At 38.3% G+C, this 18,920-nt stretch overlaps 3 protein-coding genes across 6 annotated transcripts; 2 read left to right on the forward strand and 1 right to left on the reverse strand.

Moving 5' to 3' along the window:
- The first annotated feature begins 1,467 nt into the window (after positions 1-1,467).
- On the forward strand, positions 1,468-4,131 carry LOC110760901 (uncharacterized). 4 transcript variants are annotated; one of them, XR_015834748.1, is made up of 8 exons: positions 1,468-1,625; positions 1,920-2,175; positions 2,507-2,578; positions 2,749-2,825; positions 2,963-3,125; positions 3,389-3,469; positions 3,557-3,641; positions 3,757-3,795. XR_015834748.1 is itself a non-coding variant. In XM_088251173.1 (8 exons), exons 2-8 carry the CDS (start codon positions 1,951-1,953, stop codon positions 3,844-3,846), a joined length of 765 nt encoding a protein of 254 aa, XP_088107299.1. In that variant the 5' UTR covers positions 1,468-1,625; positions 1,920-1,950; the 3' UTR covers positions 3,847-4,131. The 4 variants fall into 4 exon arrangements, 3 of the variants coding, with proteins under 3 accessions (XP_088107299.1, XP_088107300.1, XP_021818946.2); XM_088251173.1 differs by having other exon boundaries at positions 3,585-3,641; positions 3,757-4,131; XM_088251174.1 differs by having other exon boundaries at positions 1,468-1,621; positions 3,585-3,641; positions 3,757-4,131.
- A 285-nt stretch (positions 4,132-4,416) lies between these two features.
- Positions 4,417-5,568, reverse strand: LOC110760879 (gibberellin-regulated protein 4). The gene is made up of 4 exons (XM_021963225.2): positions 5,403-5,568; positions 5,243-5,284; positions 5,064-5,097; positions 4,417-4,823 (listed from the first exon to the last, which is right to left on the reverse strand). The coding sequence occupies exons 1-4, from the start codon at positions 5,469-5,471 to the stop codon at positions 4,642-4,644; spliced, it is 327 nt and encodes a 108-aa protein (XP_021818917.1). The 5' UTR covers positions 5,472-5,568; the 3' UTR covers positions 4,417-4,641.
- An 8,003-nt stretch (positions 5,569-13,571) lies between these two features.
- HB23 (homeobox protein 23) lies at positions 13,572-15,008 on the forward strand. Its single transcript, XM_021963240.2, has one exon. The coding sequence runs from the start codon at positions 13,718-13,720 to the stop codon at positions 14,789-14,791; it is 1,074 nt and encodes a 357-aa protein (XP_021818932.2). The 5' UTR covers positions 13,572-13,717; the 3' UTR covers positions 14,792-15,008.
- Positions 15,009-18,920: the final 3,912 nt, after the last annotated feature.

Below are 18,920 nucleotides of genomic sequence, written 5' to 3' on the forward strand. Positions count from 1 at the left end.
GTATTACAATTTACTAGCCGCATGTGCCAATTGGTTTTCTTTTCTTTTTTTTCTTTTTTCTTTAATTTTTAGTATTAAGAAAAAATAATATGAGTAGTTATGTTCCATAAAAGTAGGGCTTATTATCTGATTTTATTTTTCATTTTCATTTTTTTTAATATGAAAAATGTGAATTTACCATATTATCCTCATTTAATTAATAATTTCAATTCTTAATGTTTGAATTAACCAAGGACATTTTCTGGTATTTTGAATGTTTCATCATTCTCTGCATTTTGCTTTATATATATAGATTCTATACGATATATTTATTTTTTTCCAATTTAGATAAAGGGAGGGTGAGACTCGAACTATTACCGCAAATATTCTACTATTGGAATTATAAGCTCCCACATAATCGATTCAATCTTGAACATAACAAATGTGGCATAGATTGTTGCAATCTAGTTCAACATAACAATTAGAAATGGCATCACTAGGTTTAGTTCATTGATCATGCCTTATAAAGATTTTCATTTGTCTACATGGTTAAAAAGGGCATGTCATAATTGTCAAATCCAGCTAAAAGTATAATTTTGTTGAAATTTGAGTGTCGAGTAAAGGATTTTGTCGTTGTTGCTATTTTTTCGTACTTGAATTTACAATTATCTAAGCAGCGTATCTTAATTACCAAATCTAAAAAGTTATATTTTGTCGGAATACGGATGTCGAATAAACGATCGTGTTGGTTCACGATTCTGTCATTCCGAATGCCGACAAAATGTTCGTTGGAATGAAATTACAAAATCATCTGACCGTTTATTTCCATCATTGTTTCATTTTATTTAGGTATGTTGCATTATTACTGTGATATAGGGTTCTAAACAAGTGTATTTTTATCCAACCGCCCACCTTATATATATAAGTTATTCTCTTATCCGGATGTCCGCACATTATTATCGTGCGGATCCTATTGTAAACATGCAGGAAAACAGAAAGGGGTAGTACAAAATACACAGCGTCCGCACGATAATAACGTCCGGATGTCCGCATAAGAGAATTTATGTATATATATATATATATATATATATATATATATATATTTTTTTTTTTTCCAAGCACCTTATATATATATGACATTCCTGAATATTGCCTTATTAATAAGAATATTTTTTGTTTTTTATTTTTCTTTTAAGAACGTAAAATATAAATTAAGGACTTTTTTTTTTCTCCTAATAGAAGAAGAAGAATTTATGAAAAAAAGAAGGGCATGGCAGTAAACTTGAGTATGAAAAATCCAAGCTTGCGTAACCGTTGCAGATGAAGACAAGATGAGAAAGCACCAGAAGTTGAAGGAAACGCAAAGCCCTTGTAAACAAACGCATAGTTATGTGGCAGAATGACTGTATTACGCGTCCCTTTCCAGCCATGCCTTTCGCCAAATGGATTTTTGGCCTCTCTGCATTTTCTCACACTGCCGAACCTGAAGCAGGCTCGGCCTCGGCTTCGGCTCCGCCCGAGCCTCACCTGCACACAGCCTTATAAATGTGAGCTCCTCAACCAGTCCATGCAGCAAGCGATATTCACGCACAGAGAGAGACAGAGAGAGAGAGTTTGAGAGAAAAGCTTAGAGAAGATCACAGTCGGTGCATTTCTCTCCTCTTTCTCTTTCTTTCCTTCAGTTCATTTCTCTTCAGCACACTCTCTTTCTTTTCTTCTGCAACAGGGTTTTAAGAGACTGTCTTTGTCAATGATATTTTTCTTGTTTTTTTTTCTCTAGATATTTGTGTAAACTAAAAGCCCTAAACTTGGTATATATGTAGTTTTTTTTGTTGGTAATTTGTTGTATAAAATGTGTGAGGATCTGGTGGATCTTATCATGCATGCCTTGATCTGGCGCTGTAAAGCATTTGATGGGTTATTTTTTTTATTTTTTGAAGGAGGTAACAGAAGTTAATTAATATTGAATTAATGGAGAACATGAGCAAGGATCTAGAGAAAGCTGAGGCCTCTGAGATCACTGGCCCTAGCAGCACAGAAACAACAACGAACGAAGTACTGGACTTGAACGAGGACCTAGAAGCAGGACTAGCGGAAACTGATGAAGAACATGTACAAGTAGAATGCAGAATTTGCCAGGAGGAAGATTTCATGGACAAACTGGAAGCTCCTTGCCTCTGCAACGGCACTCTCAAGGTATATATCAGCCGTTATATATAAATATTTTGTTTGTTTGGTCAGATTTGCCTATTGATTACAATTGAGTTTGAACGTGTAACGTTCTTTGTCCTGAAGAAGACGTGTCAGTCAACTTTTTGTTTGCTTTTTTGTGTGTAACTGTTGAAACAAGTCAAAGAAACTCATGCAATTAGCCAGCCAGCTCCTTCGTTTCTTTTGTTTTGTTTTTTGTTTTTAAATTTGTTTTCGTCATCAAATTATTTTTTATTTCTGGAAATTAACATAAAGTATCGTCTGAGATCTAACTAGCTTCTTACTAATGGCTGTCTTTCTTTTCCTCTTTGTAAAGTTTGCTCACAGGGATTGCATTCAAAGATGGATCAACGAGAGGCTAAGCATGATTTGTGAAATCTGCAAGCAGGTATATATTGTACATGCTTCCTTAATTTTTTTTCATTTCCTCGTCCAACATAATATCAGTACTTATCCAATCCAATTCAATCCTAGACACCGAAATGAGCCCTTAATTTATCCTTAACCACTAGAAGAATTTTATTTGTTTTCTTCCTCCTATGTGTCACTGATAAACAGCCGTACCAGCCAGATTATACGATGGTCCTGCCTCCACCACAAGATGTTCGAGCCGAAGATGTCACCATTGGCATCAGGCAAGGCTAGTTAATTGATTATATTTCTTTAATTAGCCTAATAAATTAATAATTAAGCATGTTCATGATTAGTCATGACCTTAAGACGCTCGTATAATTAATGATACATGGGGTATGTGTGTGGAGTTGTGTTGCAGGGATGGCTATTTCACCTTTAATAATACTCCGATGGTGGCGGCCGTGCAAGCTCAACGGATGGCACAGATTGACGCAGCAGCAGCAGAGTACATGCGGAGGCATCAGGCTTATAATGCTAGAGCCTTCAGTGGCAGTGCAGTGTGCCGCATTGGAGCTGTTATTGTAAGGCCTACCTAATTTAATTTTTAGTCATAATTATTTAATTATCATTCAAGTATATTCAACAAACATATGATATAAAGACTAATTAGATGATTATTAATTGTATCTGCAAATTTTTCCAACATTGAGAGAGTACATTTGGTGTAGTGTACTGGTATTTACGGTCTAATAATAGCGGGAGAAATTGGAGGCATGCTCCATTTCCGAATACGATCACCCCCCAACCCATGAATTGTATGAATCTGTTTGCTATTGGCTTGCAGTGCCTGGCGTTTCTGGTAGTGAAAGATGTCTACTACTTCATAGAAAATGGAGAGGAAAGTGACCTCGTAACTATCTTTTGTGTAAGTGGAATATCACACTGAACCTGTTTCTGAAAAGAAAAGAAATCTACTGCTTGTTGAGATTTATTTGGATTTTATATAACTCAGCTCCACGATGATTGATGGCTCTGCACAGGTTATGTTGGGTTTCTTTATACCATGCTATCTTCTGGCATGGTTTGCGAAAGCTTTGGTAAGCACTTCCTCAAACTCAGATATATTATAACTCCTATTTCACCTTCACCTCTTTCATGGTTTAGTTCTCTAATTATATATATATTTCATTAATAATTTAGTTTTGTGAACAGAACCAAAATGAAGGGGATTCGGCAGCGTCAGAGGTTGCAGTTGCCTCACAGCCTAGCGTCCCCATTGTGTCACAGTCTAGCATGAGGTGATGGATTGAATGTCTCAAAAACTACTCCAAAGTTGTGGATTTCAGCGTTGAATCAACATTTGAAGTTATGTGTTTGAGCAAATAGTCTGTGTATACTATTATGTATGGATTGAATGTCTGACAACAATATATAATGATGGTTGTATAAACCCATATGCTTAAATTGTGATCCCTTGGTATGTAAATCATGCAATGTAGTGATTTTTCTGAACTTTCTTTGTTATGAGTACATGAGCAAACATTGTGTGATATAATAGCATATGTTAATGTGTATAGGCCTCTTTTGTTGAACCCAAATAAGCCTTTGGGCATTGTGACCCATCTAAATTCTATGTCCTTTTTCGGAGACTTCATCAATGTATGTCAATTGGGAAAGTGGTAAAGTGCCATTCACATGCAAAGGGGAAGTCTTATCATGAAGGTGACCCCATGTTTGGACATGCACACTATCAATGATGAGCACAAGACAGAGGTCAATTCCATCCAATTCCTACTTTGAATTCCAAGTTCTAAATGGGATCTGAGACCCATCAAATTACAAAAAGCATTGCAAATGATATAAATGACACCATTTGTAAAACCAGAAATTGCATTGATGACAATAGATTAGGAAATCTCAGTTGAAGCAAACTCTCTCAGTGACTGGATCACAGACAATTTTAAGTCCCTCTAACCCAACAAAACAAACCCAGTTCAAAGAGAATTCATGCATATACTTTATATATAGTCAGTACATATAGCTAGGATAATTAAGATTATGAAACTCAAAGATAGTGGGTGGGCTGATCAATCAAAATCAAGGGCACTTGGGTCCTCCTTGCTGGGTCTTCCAGTTGTTGTAGCAAGGGCACAGAGCTTTGTTCCCATAATACCCTGGGGGCACACACAGACACTTTTTGCAGCATTTCTGACAGAAGAACATGCAGGGCTTGTGGTATTGGGTCTGGCCGCATCTCCTCGAGCATTGTGATGGGCATTCTGGTCATTTTAAGACAAACCAAAATTGAATCAGTCACTCTGCTCTGCTCTATCAAAATAATATTCAGAACGGTCAAAACGGTCAAGGTCCACCCAACCCAGATACAATGGCAACGAAGACCATGGTCAAGATTATTTGGACCCAAAAGCACAATTTTAATCACAAAAATTAAAGCTTTTTCTTTTTGGGTTAAAAAAGCAGTAAGCTTTAACTTATAATAGTGAAGATTAACTACTTACGGTAGCTCTTGAGGCTCCCAGGTCCATATGCATTCTGAAAAATGAAAAAGAGGAGCAAAATTTAAGCATATTGTAAGCATTCCAGTTCATAAACAAGGTAAAAATGCAAGCTTTATAGAAATATGACGACCCACATTCTTTTCTATGTATGAAAAGTGTGCCTATGAGAGAGAGCTTACATTGCCACCGTGATGACCTCCATGTCCATGATTTGCCATAACCTGCAAAAATGAGTGAACAGAACATGTTATTTATGTGAATGTTGGTTTCTTTCTAATTCTCATTGGGAAAAATTCTGTTGCTTTTGTCTGTGTGGAGTTGAAGAGGGAAAGTTCATACCGTGGTTTGAAGCATGGAGATGGCAAGGAGTGCCAAGATCAAGGCAGCAAAGAACTTAGCCATGGCCATTGCTACAGAGACAGGCCCCTCCTAAAATGGCAAAGCCTCGAAACCGAGAGAATGAGAAGAAGAAGAGGGGAAATCAGATTCGAGTGTGGTGGGTACTTGCTAGTGTGGGGGGTATAAATAGCTAGTGTGGGTACTTGCCAGTGTGAGGCATGATATGGTTGGGTACATCCCACTCACACAGACTACTAGTTGTGCTACCTCAGCATGAGATGACACGTGTGCAGGCACATTGATCAAGCGGCTAGGAAAAGTGTGAATGCAAGTACGGATTTTGCTGAACTTTCATGTATAAACTATACCACAACTATTAGAAAGAGAAAGAGGTTGAACATTATCCAACCTTTTTGCCCTTTTAGTCTCTTTAGTCATCATTACTTTAAAAATATCCTTCCGATCTGAGTTTACTGTTTACTTCTTCATCATGTGCGAAACATAAGAGATGAGAATTGCGGAGGCCAATTCTTGCAGCATTGTTATTTATTAGATTTGGTAGAAAAATGGTGAGCCATAATGGAAAGAAACACAAGTAAATACATTGTAGGTGAACTAGGAACTAGCTAGTTGGGTTGGGTTGAATGTTGAAACAATGCAGAACAATTTAGAATCAAAGGGTAGCTCATACTGGTATCACATGTAAGTCCTTTCGACTTGAAGTTGTGAATTTACTCTAGTGCTAATAGTAAGAGTAGCCAATTTTCTACTAAACTTTTTTTCATTAAAAAATAAAAAATAAAAAAGCCCATGCTACAGCCTTAAAGCCTTAAAAAAAACGAGGGCAACAAAAGAAAGTAGCCCTAGCCCAGATTTAAACTTTTTTTTTAATCTTGAAAAATTTAATAGGGCAGACGGTGCATTAAAGGAGGTAGTTAGCGATTTGAGAGTAGGGGTCCCGCAAGGTCACAGTGGACAGAGATTCCAAGTAAACGGAAATTTTTGTTTATTTTGAGGACGATAAATAATAATGTTTGTTTAATTCTCCTGTACTGAAAAAGAAACAATAAAATTGAAAAAAAGGACAGGTTTTTCCCTTTAAAAAAGTGTGAGGCTTTTGTCCCTCTGCATGTGCTTCGACTGAGCACAGCACATGACCCAAAGCAGATGACCTGCGGGTGGGTGTGGTTTGACAAAAGTGCGTATCCCGCGCCTTCCCATCCCATCCCTTCAGTTTTCTGGTCCAAATCTCATCTCACTGCCAATGAAATCGGGTAAACTGTGAATGGCTTTTGGACTGCTCTGATCTAAATTCACCGACATATCTGCTTCTGTTTGTTCCTTTATGCAACTAACTAGATTCACAGTCCACACTCTACAATCCTTTTTGAAACAATCTTTTTATCCAACAAGCCATTAAGCAATCAACCAATAATATACAATGAATGAATGCTAACATCAGTCGTTTATGTTTATGTCAATAATTGCGGAATGTCGGTGCATTATAGAGTTTATTTATTCATAAACGACGCATGCTAGCACTTCCGAACACATTCAATTGATGCTTATTCTTCACCAATCACTACATTAGACAAATATTGAAATTTCAACTTTGCTACTAAAGATCAATTTAACAAAACCAACAAAGAAAATGAGAAGGCCTCGTGTTACATTCGATCTAACTTTATCTATAAAATAATGCAAATCATGTACTACTCTAGAAGTACGCATATGTTGTCATAATATTGATTTCCATCCTCTCTCAAATAGCGATTGCTTTCTCAAATTGGAAGGCACCAACTTGAGAAACAACAAAATTGCATATGAAATGGATGTTGCTTTTATGCAAATTGCAATTGGAATATAAAAATGAGTCAAATTGAAGACCCTCCAACAAAGGGTCGTGTATTGCACGGTACATCACGGAAAGGAGGACAACAGGTATTAGCTTCATGTGAGCATGATCCAACTTCCACATGGGACTCTGGGAGGAGGGGCCTAAATTTAGTTTAAACCCACATGATCCAACTAACTCTTACTCCAAATTCTATCTTTTTCCTACTAGAAGAAAGGTTTAATAAACCCTTGTCTTATTAATGTCACAAATATCCATATGCGGCGTCTAATTAATGAGGGGTTCTTAATAGCCGTCCTCTAATCAATAAACCCCTTAAACACACTCTCAACCTAGCCTACTCCTTTGTTTGGGTCTTTAAATTGGTTATTGAAGAAATGGGTCTGCTTGATCCGGCTCATTGGAAAGAAGATAACTTACATTTAGACCCAAATGTTAACTTGGGTCTAACTTTTACGGGCTTGTGCATCCTCTGACTGGGTTTCTTTCTTCTGGGCCCCGAAACCTTAAACTATCACATTATAAGCCATTATTAAATTGTGGTGGGACCAAACTTTCATTGGGCCTCTTCGTACCTAATTGTTAGTGCTTGAGGTTGAAGCTTGGGTCTTGTTGGATGCAGGACTAGACTGGTCACTGGAGTATTAGAAACATGCATCCCAGCCCAGTGGTTGGTTGTATTGATTGGACCAATAATAGTATTCACATCTAATTGGGCGGTAATTCAGTCGCGTTGGGATCAAAGATGAACCATTATTCTTACTAATCCAACAATAATACAATCCAGGCCAACGTTTCAAACGGCCGACCGGGACTGAACTTGAAGACGACGGTACAATACTCTCTGCCGGGGCCGACAGAATGCAGGACCAGTAGCATCTGGTTGAACCTCATAAGAGTTTGATTTAGGTCCGGTGAAATTACAGTATGTACAAACATGAAAGGACGATATTAGGTGGAGTTGTCAGACGCCATTAATGGGATAAGCTCTGATGTTTCATGAGCCCAGGCGGTGATGATGCCCTTCTCAGCCTGCCTTTCTTATGTGGTCTTCCAGGGTCCATGGCTTTGCTTGCGTAATTAGGCAATTAATTGGAAGATTTATGTTAATATAAGCAATAGTCTAAACTACAAAAGAAATGGGGTTTTCTCACTCACACGCTCTACCATGGTGTCAAAGACTTTAAACCCGAGAGGAGACCACTATTGCAAGTCAAGACCATTTTCGTTTTTGCGTTCAATTATACGTGTGAAACTTGGTAGGAGAAGTGGCATCATAACAATTATTGCCTTGTGTAAGAAAACCACAATCTGTCAATCAAGTTTGTTTCTTTCATAATTTGCCTAACCTCATCCTCCTCGTGGGTAGTAGCTCAATCAACATTGTGTTTCTGGAAACATAGGTCATGATTTTGACTCTTGCACACTCATCTTTGGGGCTAAGCTCTCTGCAATAATTTTAGCTGCCGTATCCATTGGAGTTGTACTCACTTTATGCCCACAGTCTCAACTCAACCCTTACGTTTTTCATGATTTAATTAAAAATAAAATAGACTCTAATAACTTAATGAGAGACAAATTACCGACGTGTCCTCCACGTAGGTCATAGACCACATATATATGGGAAAACAAAACAAAAAAAGTGTAAAACGTCCCATCTCCACATATTAACTATACGATCCTATTTCCAACGGGACCTAACCTAGTAAAAAAGTACCTTAACTTACAGACTATAGTTTGCAAGTTCGAACCTCTATGCATCATTGTTGTGTTTGTGTGAGAAATACTCCTCCCTATAGTTTAAGTATTAAAAAAAAACTACTCGATCCAACTGTTTACATTATTAATAATATTCTTTATTTTTACAATTTGACCAAGGTCAATATATCTCATTTATTACCTACCCAGAAAAGGGAACACTGTTAGAAAAGCAGCCTGAGCTCATGCAGGCAGCCTTTTTACCACGTACGACGCTATTAGTTTGAAATTTCATCAACCCCCCAAATGTATGATATCTTGTTCGTTTTGAATCCGAGGTTTGGCAAAAGGACAACAAGTAGAGCTACCGTCCTAAAGAAACCAACCAGTTATGGCCTAGCTCTAGCCTTGGACATATAGATGTAAGAAATTTTTCGTATTTTTAATTCTTGAAGAATCTATGATTAGGACTTATTAGTTTAGTTAAGTCTATACGTACCAGCTACATCTAGAAAAATCCTACTTAATTAAGTACTAGGAATTGGAACCCAAATACCTGATTCTTGAACTCTTTTTGACTTTTTCAGCACAAGAGAGAATGGTCAGGTTTTGAATAGTTTGGCAAGTAGTTGCTGGGTTGGTTAGGTAATTGAGCAAATTGGTGATTCTCAAAATTAATAAAAATCAAAATCCTACCTACTAATAAGTTGAAGATACGGGTTTAGTCAAGTTGGTTAGAGAGCGAATGTGCTCCCCACTCAAATTCCTTCGAATGTAGTTTAAATTAAATTAAAGTATAATATCACTTTAGTAAAATTTTAAAAAAAAAAAAAAAAAAAAAAATCCCTACGAAGTTACCCAAATCATTATAAAATTAAAGCAAAAAAAGAGAAGGGGCAATATTGATGTCCTTTGTGGGTCAATTTTCATGTAAAAGTAGCATTAAACAAATATGAAGAGACACAACAATATTACTCCTTGACTGCTAGACTCCTAGCTACTCAATGCGTGAATTAAATTTTCCTTTAGTTTGACCAAAATAATTATCAGAGTAATTAGTGTAGTGTACTCTTCTCTATGTTTTGAGATGACATTGCTCTTCACTTACAAAAGAACCCTAGCTTTCAAACCCTAACCCGTAACTTGTCAAAGAGAAGAGTAAACCAGAGCTTAAAAGTTGAAAACTTTAGGAGAAACGAAATAATGTGGAAATGGCCATCAATATCACATTTATATTTCAATGATTGTGTACTATTGGGGTGGTAGTATTTATGTAAACCACCATTATTACTTGGAATGGTAGGGAAATTGGTCTGATGGTCCAAATGCATGATTGAGGGTTTTGCAATTGATTTAATTGGGTAGCTGAGCTTTCACACTTTGGCACAGTCCTCAGGTTGCATTTCGCAGTCCAAACAAAATATTATTTGCATTATTGGTTTTAATTTGATTTTTCAACGTTTTGTCATCTGCAACCCTATGATAAGATTGAAGACGACACACACGGGAAACGAACATGTTGTTTGTACCTGGGACTTCTCTGGTAGTTTGATAATCGTACGTTAATTCAACGACAAGCACGATTATTCTGACTTCATTTGTTTTGCTATGTGCCAAAACTGGGGTTGCTTTGCACTACTTATGGATTAAGTTAATTGTAGTGTCTCTTTCGTTGCACTGATCAACAAGTCTTCATTTATAACTTGTGTTGAGGGTTCAATCAATACAGTGCTTTGGGTTGGACCATAACCCATTGCTAAATTGGATTTGTGCATGTACTCGGTTACTTATTGATCTCAATTAGGCCCACCTAACAAGATTGCCTAAATCTACATATACTTCCGATTTTCAAAATTCTTTATCGAGTCCTAATCATGTTTCATAGCATCGTACATTTAGTATATATATATAGAGGGATTGCCCTTGTTCCGCTCTCCTTATGCTCCCCTAAACACGAGATTTGTTCAAACATGTCAGATTAGTGTCCAATTTAATGAATTCAATTCTATAACCTTATTGAAAACGCTGAATATGTGAAAGTTGAACAAGTTCATTTTAATTAAAATAATCTTGTCAAGTCCGGCCTCGCCACCGTCAAATTATCCCTTAGACATTGAAAGGTTAAAAAGCAAAGGGGAAAGAGGAGGAGAGTGGAAGTAGGAAGTCATAGCAAAATGTGACGGTGTCCCTAAGGATGGGAAGTTTGTAGGTATGAGCTAGGTGGAGCGTCCCTATACCATCCCCTGGTCATGGTCATGGTCAGGACTGATTAGGAGCTTTGGCTGGCTAGCAAGCTCAGAAGTTGTAATTTGGGTCCCATTTGAAGATCATGGGCTCCACCAGTGAATCCGGGAGCAAAGTCAGTAGATTTAGGCGTGCACAACTTGGAACTTGGGACAAAGTCATACAACAAACACAGCTCTGTTTTCCATTAGCAATTTAAAAGTGGTGGAGGGCCTAAGAGAAATGAGTCTAAACCTATAATTAAGGCATGTATCCTGATACAGGCAAGCCCCATGTGCCTTGTGTCCCCAACCCAATAGTCCCCTTACCCTATTTGGAATGAATGGGTTCTACCATCCTCACAAACTAAAGATATCGAACTCGAAACTTTAGGTGTGTGAGTAAATGCTTTTAATTAGAATCGATCATAAAGGTGTGCAAATGGTACCATCGCACAACGCCCGATTTTTAGGGCCCCAGACTTTTCCTTCGTGTATGTATTATGCATGATATGTGTAAATACGCGATATATATATAATTGTGTGGCTAACAAAATTCTTTTTCAGAGTTTTATAATTTCATTTTATCACAAGGGTTGAACTTTTTAGTGACCTCTTGTTGACCTGTCAGCTTTTTTCCGTTTTCGCGTCGCATATTTATGAGACAAACAATTATAATTCGTAAAAATAACAATATCCGTTTTCTTAATTTTGTAGCCGCATGGAAAAACAAGGTTGCGTAATAAAGTTAACGGGGTTGCGAGTTTCGATGCAAAATGGATGCAACGGCTGTGGATTAACACGCCCTTCGATGATTAAACCTTAGCTCCTCCATGATTGGCCCGCTGACGTCATCCCCGACCTTTTCACCATTCCCACCGGTAATCCTAAATTTAATTACTGCTTTGATCTGTCAAATTATCCCATGATTTATAAACTACACCAAAGTCAGTGCACCCAAACGGTTTTCAGAAAAAAGTTACGGACCGCACCACACGCTACAATAGTCCTGCAAGCACACCGGATCACTCCCCTCACCTTATCTTAATTCATTGTTAACGCTGTCCAGTATTTACTAAATCTGACTTTAATAATCCGCGATACAACCTGTTTACGGTGCCACGTGGCTCGCACAAGCGACCAAGTGTAGCACACATGTGTCGCCACATACTTTGCGTAAACACGTGTCGTTGTTTAAAGGTGGTTTATTACGTATTAAGTATGATTAAGCTCATGCACTAAGGTCCAAATTCGAGTGTCTCAGAATTCTGCGCTGCCGACCCAGTTTTACGGTACGGTTTGCGTAAGGCGGGGCCAATTAAGGCAGCAGAGAAACGATGTCGTTTGGGCTTGAGAAGACCAAAATGTTCCGAAAATTCTCTCAAGCCGACAAAGATACCTTTGATTTCTAGGGACGTGGTGCCCTAAACACCCTGGATTTTTTATGGATTCGCTCCCCTATCGTTCAAAAAAGCCAACATTGCCAAAAGGCCCCGTTGGATGTAAATTACAATCATGTACCATTGTGGTTTGTGAAATAAGGGTAAAATGGTCTTTGTGTGTGCACATGCCATAGTGTGTCAAAAAGTGTAAAGGGAGGTGGCAAAAACAAATTTGAAAAGGTTAGTCACCTTGAAAGCGGTCCAGGGGCTCACTGTGCAACTTGACCAAATTAAAGATGGGTTACAGTCACTGTCTGAGATTTGCAGGGCCTCATCACCTCCGGTTTTTATTAATTCATTAACATTATGAACAACTACCCGGCTCAACTCGGCCTGTTCTACAACCGAGTCATAATAATTATTGCTAAAAAATGCTTCCTTAATTCCGAGGGGTTACCCAAGAACAAAAGGCTTTATGAGAGAGAATAACTCATATGTTATGAGGATAATATTATTTTATTATTTTCATTCATTTAAGTTCGTTGGGGATATCAAAATAATATTACCCTTACGATATACACAGGTTTTTCTACTTACGAAAAAAGAATTTACATGTTACGGGAATAACATTATTTTGACTATCGCATGTCACGGACATGACCCATGAGTAGGACTTGAAATATAAGCGTCTCCTAAGTCCATGATTTGATTAAAATCATAATGGGAAATTTTGAGGGTCAATTTCAATGGAGCTAAAGCCGCTAAGGTATATTTATTACACACAACATCGATCTAACCCCAAGGTGGGGTCAGCAACTTAACCATGGATTAGAACCAGGGTTAAAAAAACAAGTGGTTAAGAAGGACAACCACAAAACCCAGATTTTTATTATCGACAGTCATCACTGCTCATCATCATCATCCTCTCAGCTAAGCTCCTTCTCCCTTCTCCTTCTCCCCAAAAGCTACCATCTTTCTCACTCCTCCTTATTTTTTTCTTCTCTTTCTTCACACCCTCTGAGCTCCCATGGCTGCTCAAAGCAATAATCTGTATAAAAATCTAACCCTAACCCCTTAAAGGAGCTGCCTTTTTAGCTTTTCTCTGTTTCATTTTTTGACTTTGTGCACTATTTTTTGGACACCTTAGATGTTCGAGCGATGGATATAACCCCTTCCATCACCACCACCACCAACAACACCACCAGCACAAAATCCCCGGAAGCAGACAGCGAAACCCCGACCCGGATCCAACCCGCGAAGCCTTTGTCCTTCAGCAACGGCGTCCTCAAACGCCACAACCCCCACCCCCACCCCCACCCCCACCACCACCACCTTCACCACCACAACATCCCCATCACGCCGGTCATCGTCACCTACAAAGAATGCCTGAAGAACCACGCAGCCACCTTGGGCGGCCACGCTCTCGACGGCTGCGGCGAGTTCATGCCCTCTCCAACCGCCATACCCACGGACCCCACCTCGCTAAAATGCGCTGCATGCGGCTGCCACCGCAATTTCCACCGCCGTGACCCCGAAGACCCCATGCCGCCATCCGCCGCCGCCGCCACGACGCACGTCATCGAGTACCAGCCCCACCATCGCCACCATCCTCCACCGCCGACGCACGGAGGCAATCGAAGCCCCAATTCGTCTTCCCCGCCGCCGATCTCGTCCACTTACTACCCTTCTGCCCCCCACATGCTCTTGGCTCTTTCGACGGCTCATGAAAACGCTTTGGGCGGTCCTAATAACAATCATAGTCCTCAACCCCCAATTGTTTCGCCGAGCCCGAACGCGAGGAAGCGGTTCAGGACCAAGTTCAGCCAGGAGCAGAAGGACAAGATGTACCAATTTGCAGAGAGGGTAGGGTGGAAGATGCAGAAGCGGGACGAGGAGATTGTGCAGGAGTTTTGCAATGAGATTAATGTGGACAAAGGGGTTCTCAAGGTTTGGATGCACAACAATAAGAACACCTTCGCCAAAAGAGACGTCATCAATGGCAGTGGCGGTGGGATTAGCAGACCCAACATTCTGCTTGAGCAAGCTCACAACAACGGCAACGGCAACGGCAACGGCAACGGCAACAACAACGACGATGATGAAAATGAAGAACAAAACGACGACAACAACACCAACAACAACAGCGATATGCAGAACTTAAATCACTACCAGGGTACTGATGGTGGTGCGGCGGGACATGTTGGCACCAATGGGTCGTCGTCTTCTTCTTGATCCTTTTGATGAATAATAAGGAGTTTAGCAGTAGAGTAAGACCAGTACTATTAATTAATTACTTAATTAGTTGCTCTCTCTCTTAATTTTCTTTTTTTCTTTCTTTCTTTCTCATTGTGTTTAGTTTAATTAATGAGACGATCATCACTTCACTTTGTTGAGGATAACCTGGGATGGGAGAGATTGATTGATCCAAAAAAGGGAATTAATTTGCATATCTTCTGTTAGTTTTTCATAGCTTCATTACTCATCCCATCTCTATATGTTTTGATATTAGCAATTTCATCCCCTGATATAATTTATTTCTTCTTTGTGTATTAATCATGTGAAGCTGCTTAGTTTATTTGTGGAACCCCAAAAACAAAAAAGTAATGAATTTTTTTAATGTTCATGTTCTCTGAGAATAAGCTGCAGTGGAATTGCAGGGTGCTCTTTTTCTTTTTCAGAAGGTGAGAGAGAGAGAGAGAGAGAGAGAGAGCTTTGTAATCTCTGAATCAAATGTCTCATCAGAGTGAGATTTTCTTATCTTGTGTCTGATAGAAAGAAGCAGAAAGTGTTAGCACGAAAACAGAAGATTGAGGGCAGTTGCAAATTATTCTAGATTATCCTTTAGCTTTACGCATTTCTTTGCTTTTAATTATCAAGCTAGAGAATGATCCGAGAGATCTAAAGAAACCATTTTTAATCAAAACCCACATCCCCATTATTATAACTCTTTCATTTTTCACCAATTTTTTTTAACTATGTTGGCTTGCTATATATTATGGGTATGTAGCCTACCCTACGGACCATATGGTGCTGGTATGGATATTCATAGTTTCTGACCTTATATATTTAATGCCTCTAAATCAAGAAAAAGGCATGCATATAACAAGGAAAAGGAATGCGAATGTGTCACCTTTTGGTGGTACTTGAATACAATTAGGGGCTACTCAAAGTACTAGTGTTCATTTTTTTTTAATTATAAAGTTAATCTGATCCGAAAGTAATGATTAATTGGCTAAAACAAGCATAATCTAATAAGGTAAGTTGGTTAACTTGGAGATGTAGTAATGGCTTTGTCACTTACCTTTTAAGGGAAGCAGCAGGTGGATTATATTATCTTAATGGAATTCATTTATATTATAATCTTACAGATGATGATGATGACGCAAGTGGTACTTGAATATCAAAGTGTCTTTTCCACCACACCCTCACTGTGTGGGTTTGTTTTGGTGTTTTGTCATTCATGAAGTCAGTAATCTTGTTTTTGTGGGGGCGTGTCCTGTGCCTGCATGCCCTTCCCTTACTCCAACTGCCAAGTATGGGTCGCTCAGTCAATTACCCTCTGGGGCGTTTTAGTGGCAAATGGGGATGGCCATTTACATGAGACATGATTCTACACTTGCCTATCCTTATTTCAAAGTTTAGAGCAATGTTCGTATGACCATTGATCATTGGTCTACGTGGAGCTCAAAATGCATCAAATAGTCAAATCAGCTCATACAGCTTTGAGCGAGCAATTGACCCTAACAATCTTAGTGCACATAGAGGTTAATCCTCACCGTTGATGCATGTGCACACACGGAGTTGGATATATCTTGACCGTCATACAAGTACGTGGATGTCGGTTAATTGAATAGAATAGAAGAATCTGTGAAGTGAGTATCTAGTCAAAACTTGTGTGACAATTGTAATTTTACAAACTTCATTAAGATGCTGCGAACTATGCCAAATTGATCGGGTGGTTAATTATGATAGTATGTACATGAGTTGGGAGGGGGGACCACTCAAAATCTATGAATTTTTTTTCATAATTAAATGGGAGGAGAGACCTTTTTCTTCACATTTAGTGTGAATGAAGTTGTAGGAATATACAGGGTCCAATTAAAGAAAATCAGTTATTGCGGAATGAGAATGATTGCTTAATGAGGGGGAGTTGAAAGTGAACAAAGTCATTTGATTCTAAACAAAAAAAAAAAAAAAAAAAAGTGACAAAGTAATTTATCTTTCACGTCACCCTTTACCAGAATGGGAAAATATATATAGCAGCAGGCATGGGTTTGGTGAGAGAGTAAAACTGCACCATAATTAATTACAAGCACAGAAGGTTCTCTCTCAACGAATCATTACTCCAACAGATAGTTGGATTTTGACTTTAAATTCATCTGTAAACATTGTTAATAAAGTTGATTAAATTAAACCTGGTACTGATTAACTGATACAAGAAACAGCTAATGGAACCCACCTCTCCAACTCACATGGATGATTTGTAACTTTGTTCCTAGCCCAGAATTTCTTGTGAAGAAAGGTTTAGGGTTTGTACCTAATTGTAGATTATGCAAGGCAATTAGAAGTTAATTACATCGACTTAGAAGATTCCTGCAACACTAGCAGAAAATGTTACTTTCAAAAAATGGAGTGGTGGGGATGATATGAAATGAAAGAAGCATATATAGTTTACTTTGAGAGTCATCATGCAGTGTGTTTCCCCTGAAATGCAAGTCCAGGCAAGACGTGACTGGGACACTGTTGGATTGGTTTGCTCAAATGAGTGCCAGAAAAGATGATGCTCCTCCATGTGTTGTTATATTTATAAAAAGAAGAAGAAAAACGATTTCAATGTGCTTAAATTATATGTGTGTGGCATGGCATGGCATGGCATGGCATGGCAGCATGTGATTTAAAGAGAGAAAACAGTACAGGGAACTGGGGGAAGTGGGTAACAGTTAGAATAAGCACACAAATTGAATTTGAGGCACATGAGAGATGAGATGACTTTGTTTTTGTATGGTGTGGTGTGGTGTTATAATCTCATCTTTGTTAGGAAGGGGGGGCAATTAAGTTTTATTTGTAAAGTCTAGTCTATTTTCCTTGGATTCTCATAGAGGAGCTTTCAATCTTATAGCCCTATTTTGGGTCACTATAGGGATTTCCCTAGACTAGTGGATTCTCTCTAGACCACCGGATGGGTTGTCTTCAATAGAGCATAATCCAAAAAACCAAATGCAAAGTGTGGGGAAATTAGCACCGAGCCACTTTTGAAGAAAGCTCCAACAACTAGGGAAGGCCTACCAAGTCCTTTTTTGTATTTAAGTTTTACACCAAACTTCCATCTCTTCGTAAGAATGACAAGGAACTTGTAGCTTGAGTGGTTAAAAGCAATTATTTATGTATCCAAGTTCTTATGTTCAAATCTCCAAGGCAGCGATGGTACCAACGACGGTAGTGACTCTGTTGATTTTTGGTTGTTTGTTTGCAGTTTTCTTATTTTGTAATAATTGCATAAACTCTTTATGAGTTGGGTGTTTGATTATTTTCTAGTATATGCTTATATTTTATACTTGTGAGAGTTAAAAGTTGTAGTTGTATTGGAATATTTGGGCGATGTGATTCATGTAAATTTTGTTCAGGCATATGGCTTTTATGTCGAAATTTCTCTGGCTTTTAATCTAGATTAACCCTATGTGGTTACTATGCTTCCATATTTATATTACCCCTTTGTGAGCATTTGTATTTTGCCCTTGTGACTGATGGTCTTTGTGCCTAAGTTATGAATACAATTATCGCTTTTCTCCCCAAATGAGATTATTTGATTACAAATCCAAAACAAATGTATCAAAGCACACATAACAATGTTGAGAAATTACAAAAAGTAAGTTTGAAAATCCTAGAATTAGGAATATTTATCCTTTGAAATAAGTTGTGGTGGTTGTTACCTTGCGATGTCCATTTGGATCGATGGTGATTGGAGGTTAACATCCTCCACATCGATATATAATTATTTAACCTATACCTTCGTTGGGGATGGTGGGTTAAAGAAAGAAGGTTACAGCTAAATCGATCATGGAAAAAAAGAATAAAAAGGACGAGAGAGAGAGAGGAAAGCAATGTCTTAATTATCAAACCTTTCATGATTTATAAACCCAAAACACGAAGACCCTCCACTTGCTTGATATTAACATTCCTCCATGATGTGATTTTCTTTTTTAACTTTTTTCAGAACCACAACAACAAAGGATTCATCTGTCTTTTTCAATTAGTTTATTTACCACGCTAGCTACCTTGAGCTAGTTTATATATTTACCATTAACATGACAGTATAATATTTGATTGAAAAAGAAACAGTATTAAAAGTACTGCAAGTCAA

This window comes from Prunus avium, chromosome 3 (assembly GCF_965620075.1).
Source record: "Prunus avium chromosome 3, drPruAviu1.hap1.1, whole genome shotgun sequence".
Lineage (NCBI taxonomy): Eukaryota > Viridiplantae > Streptophyta > Magnoliopsida > Rosales > Rosaceae > Prunus > Prunus avium.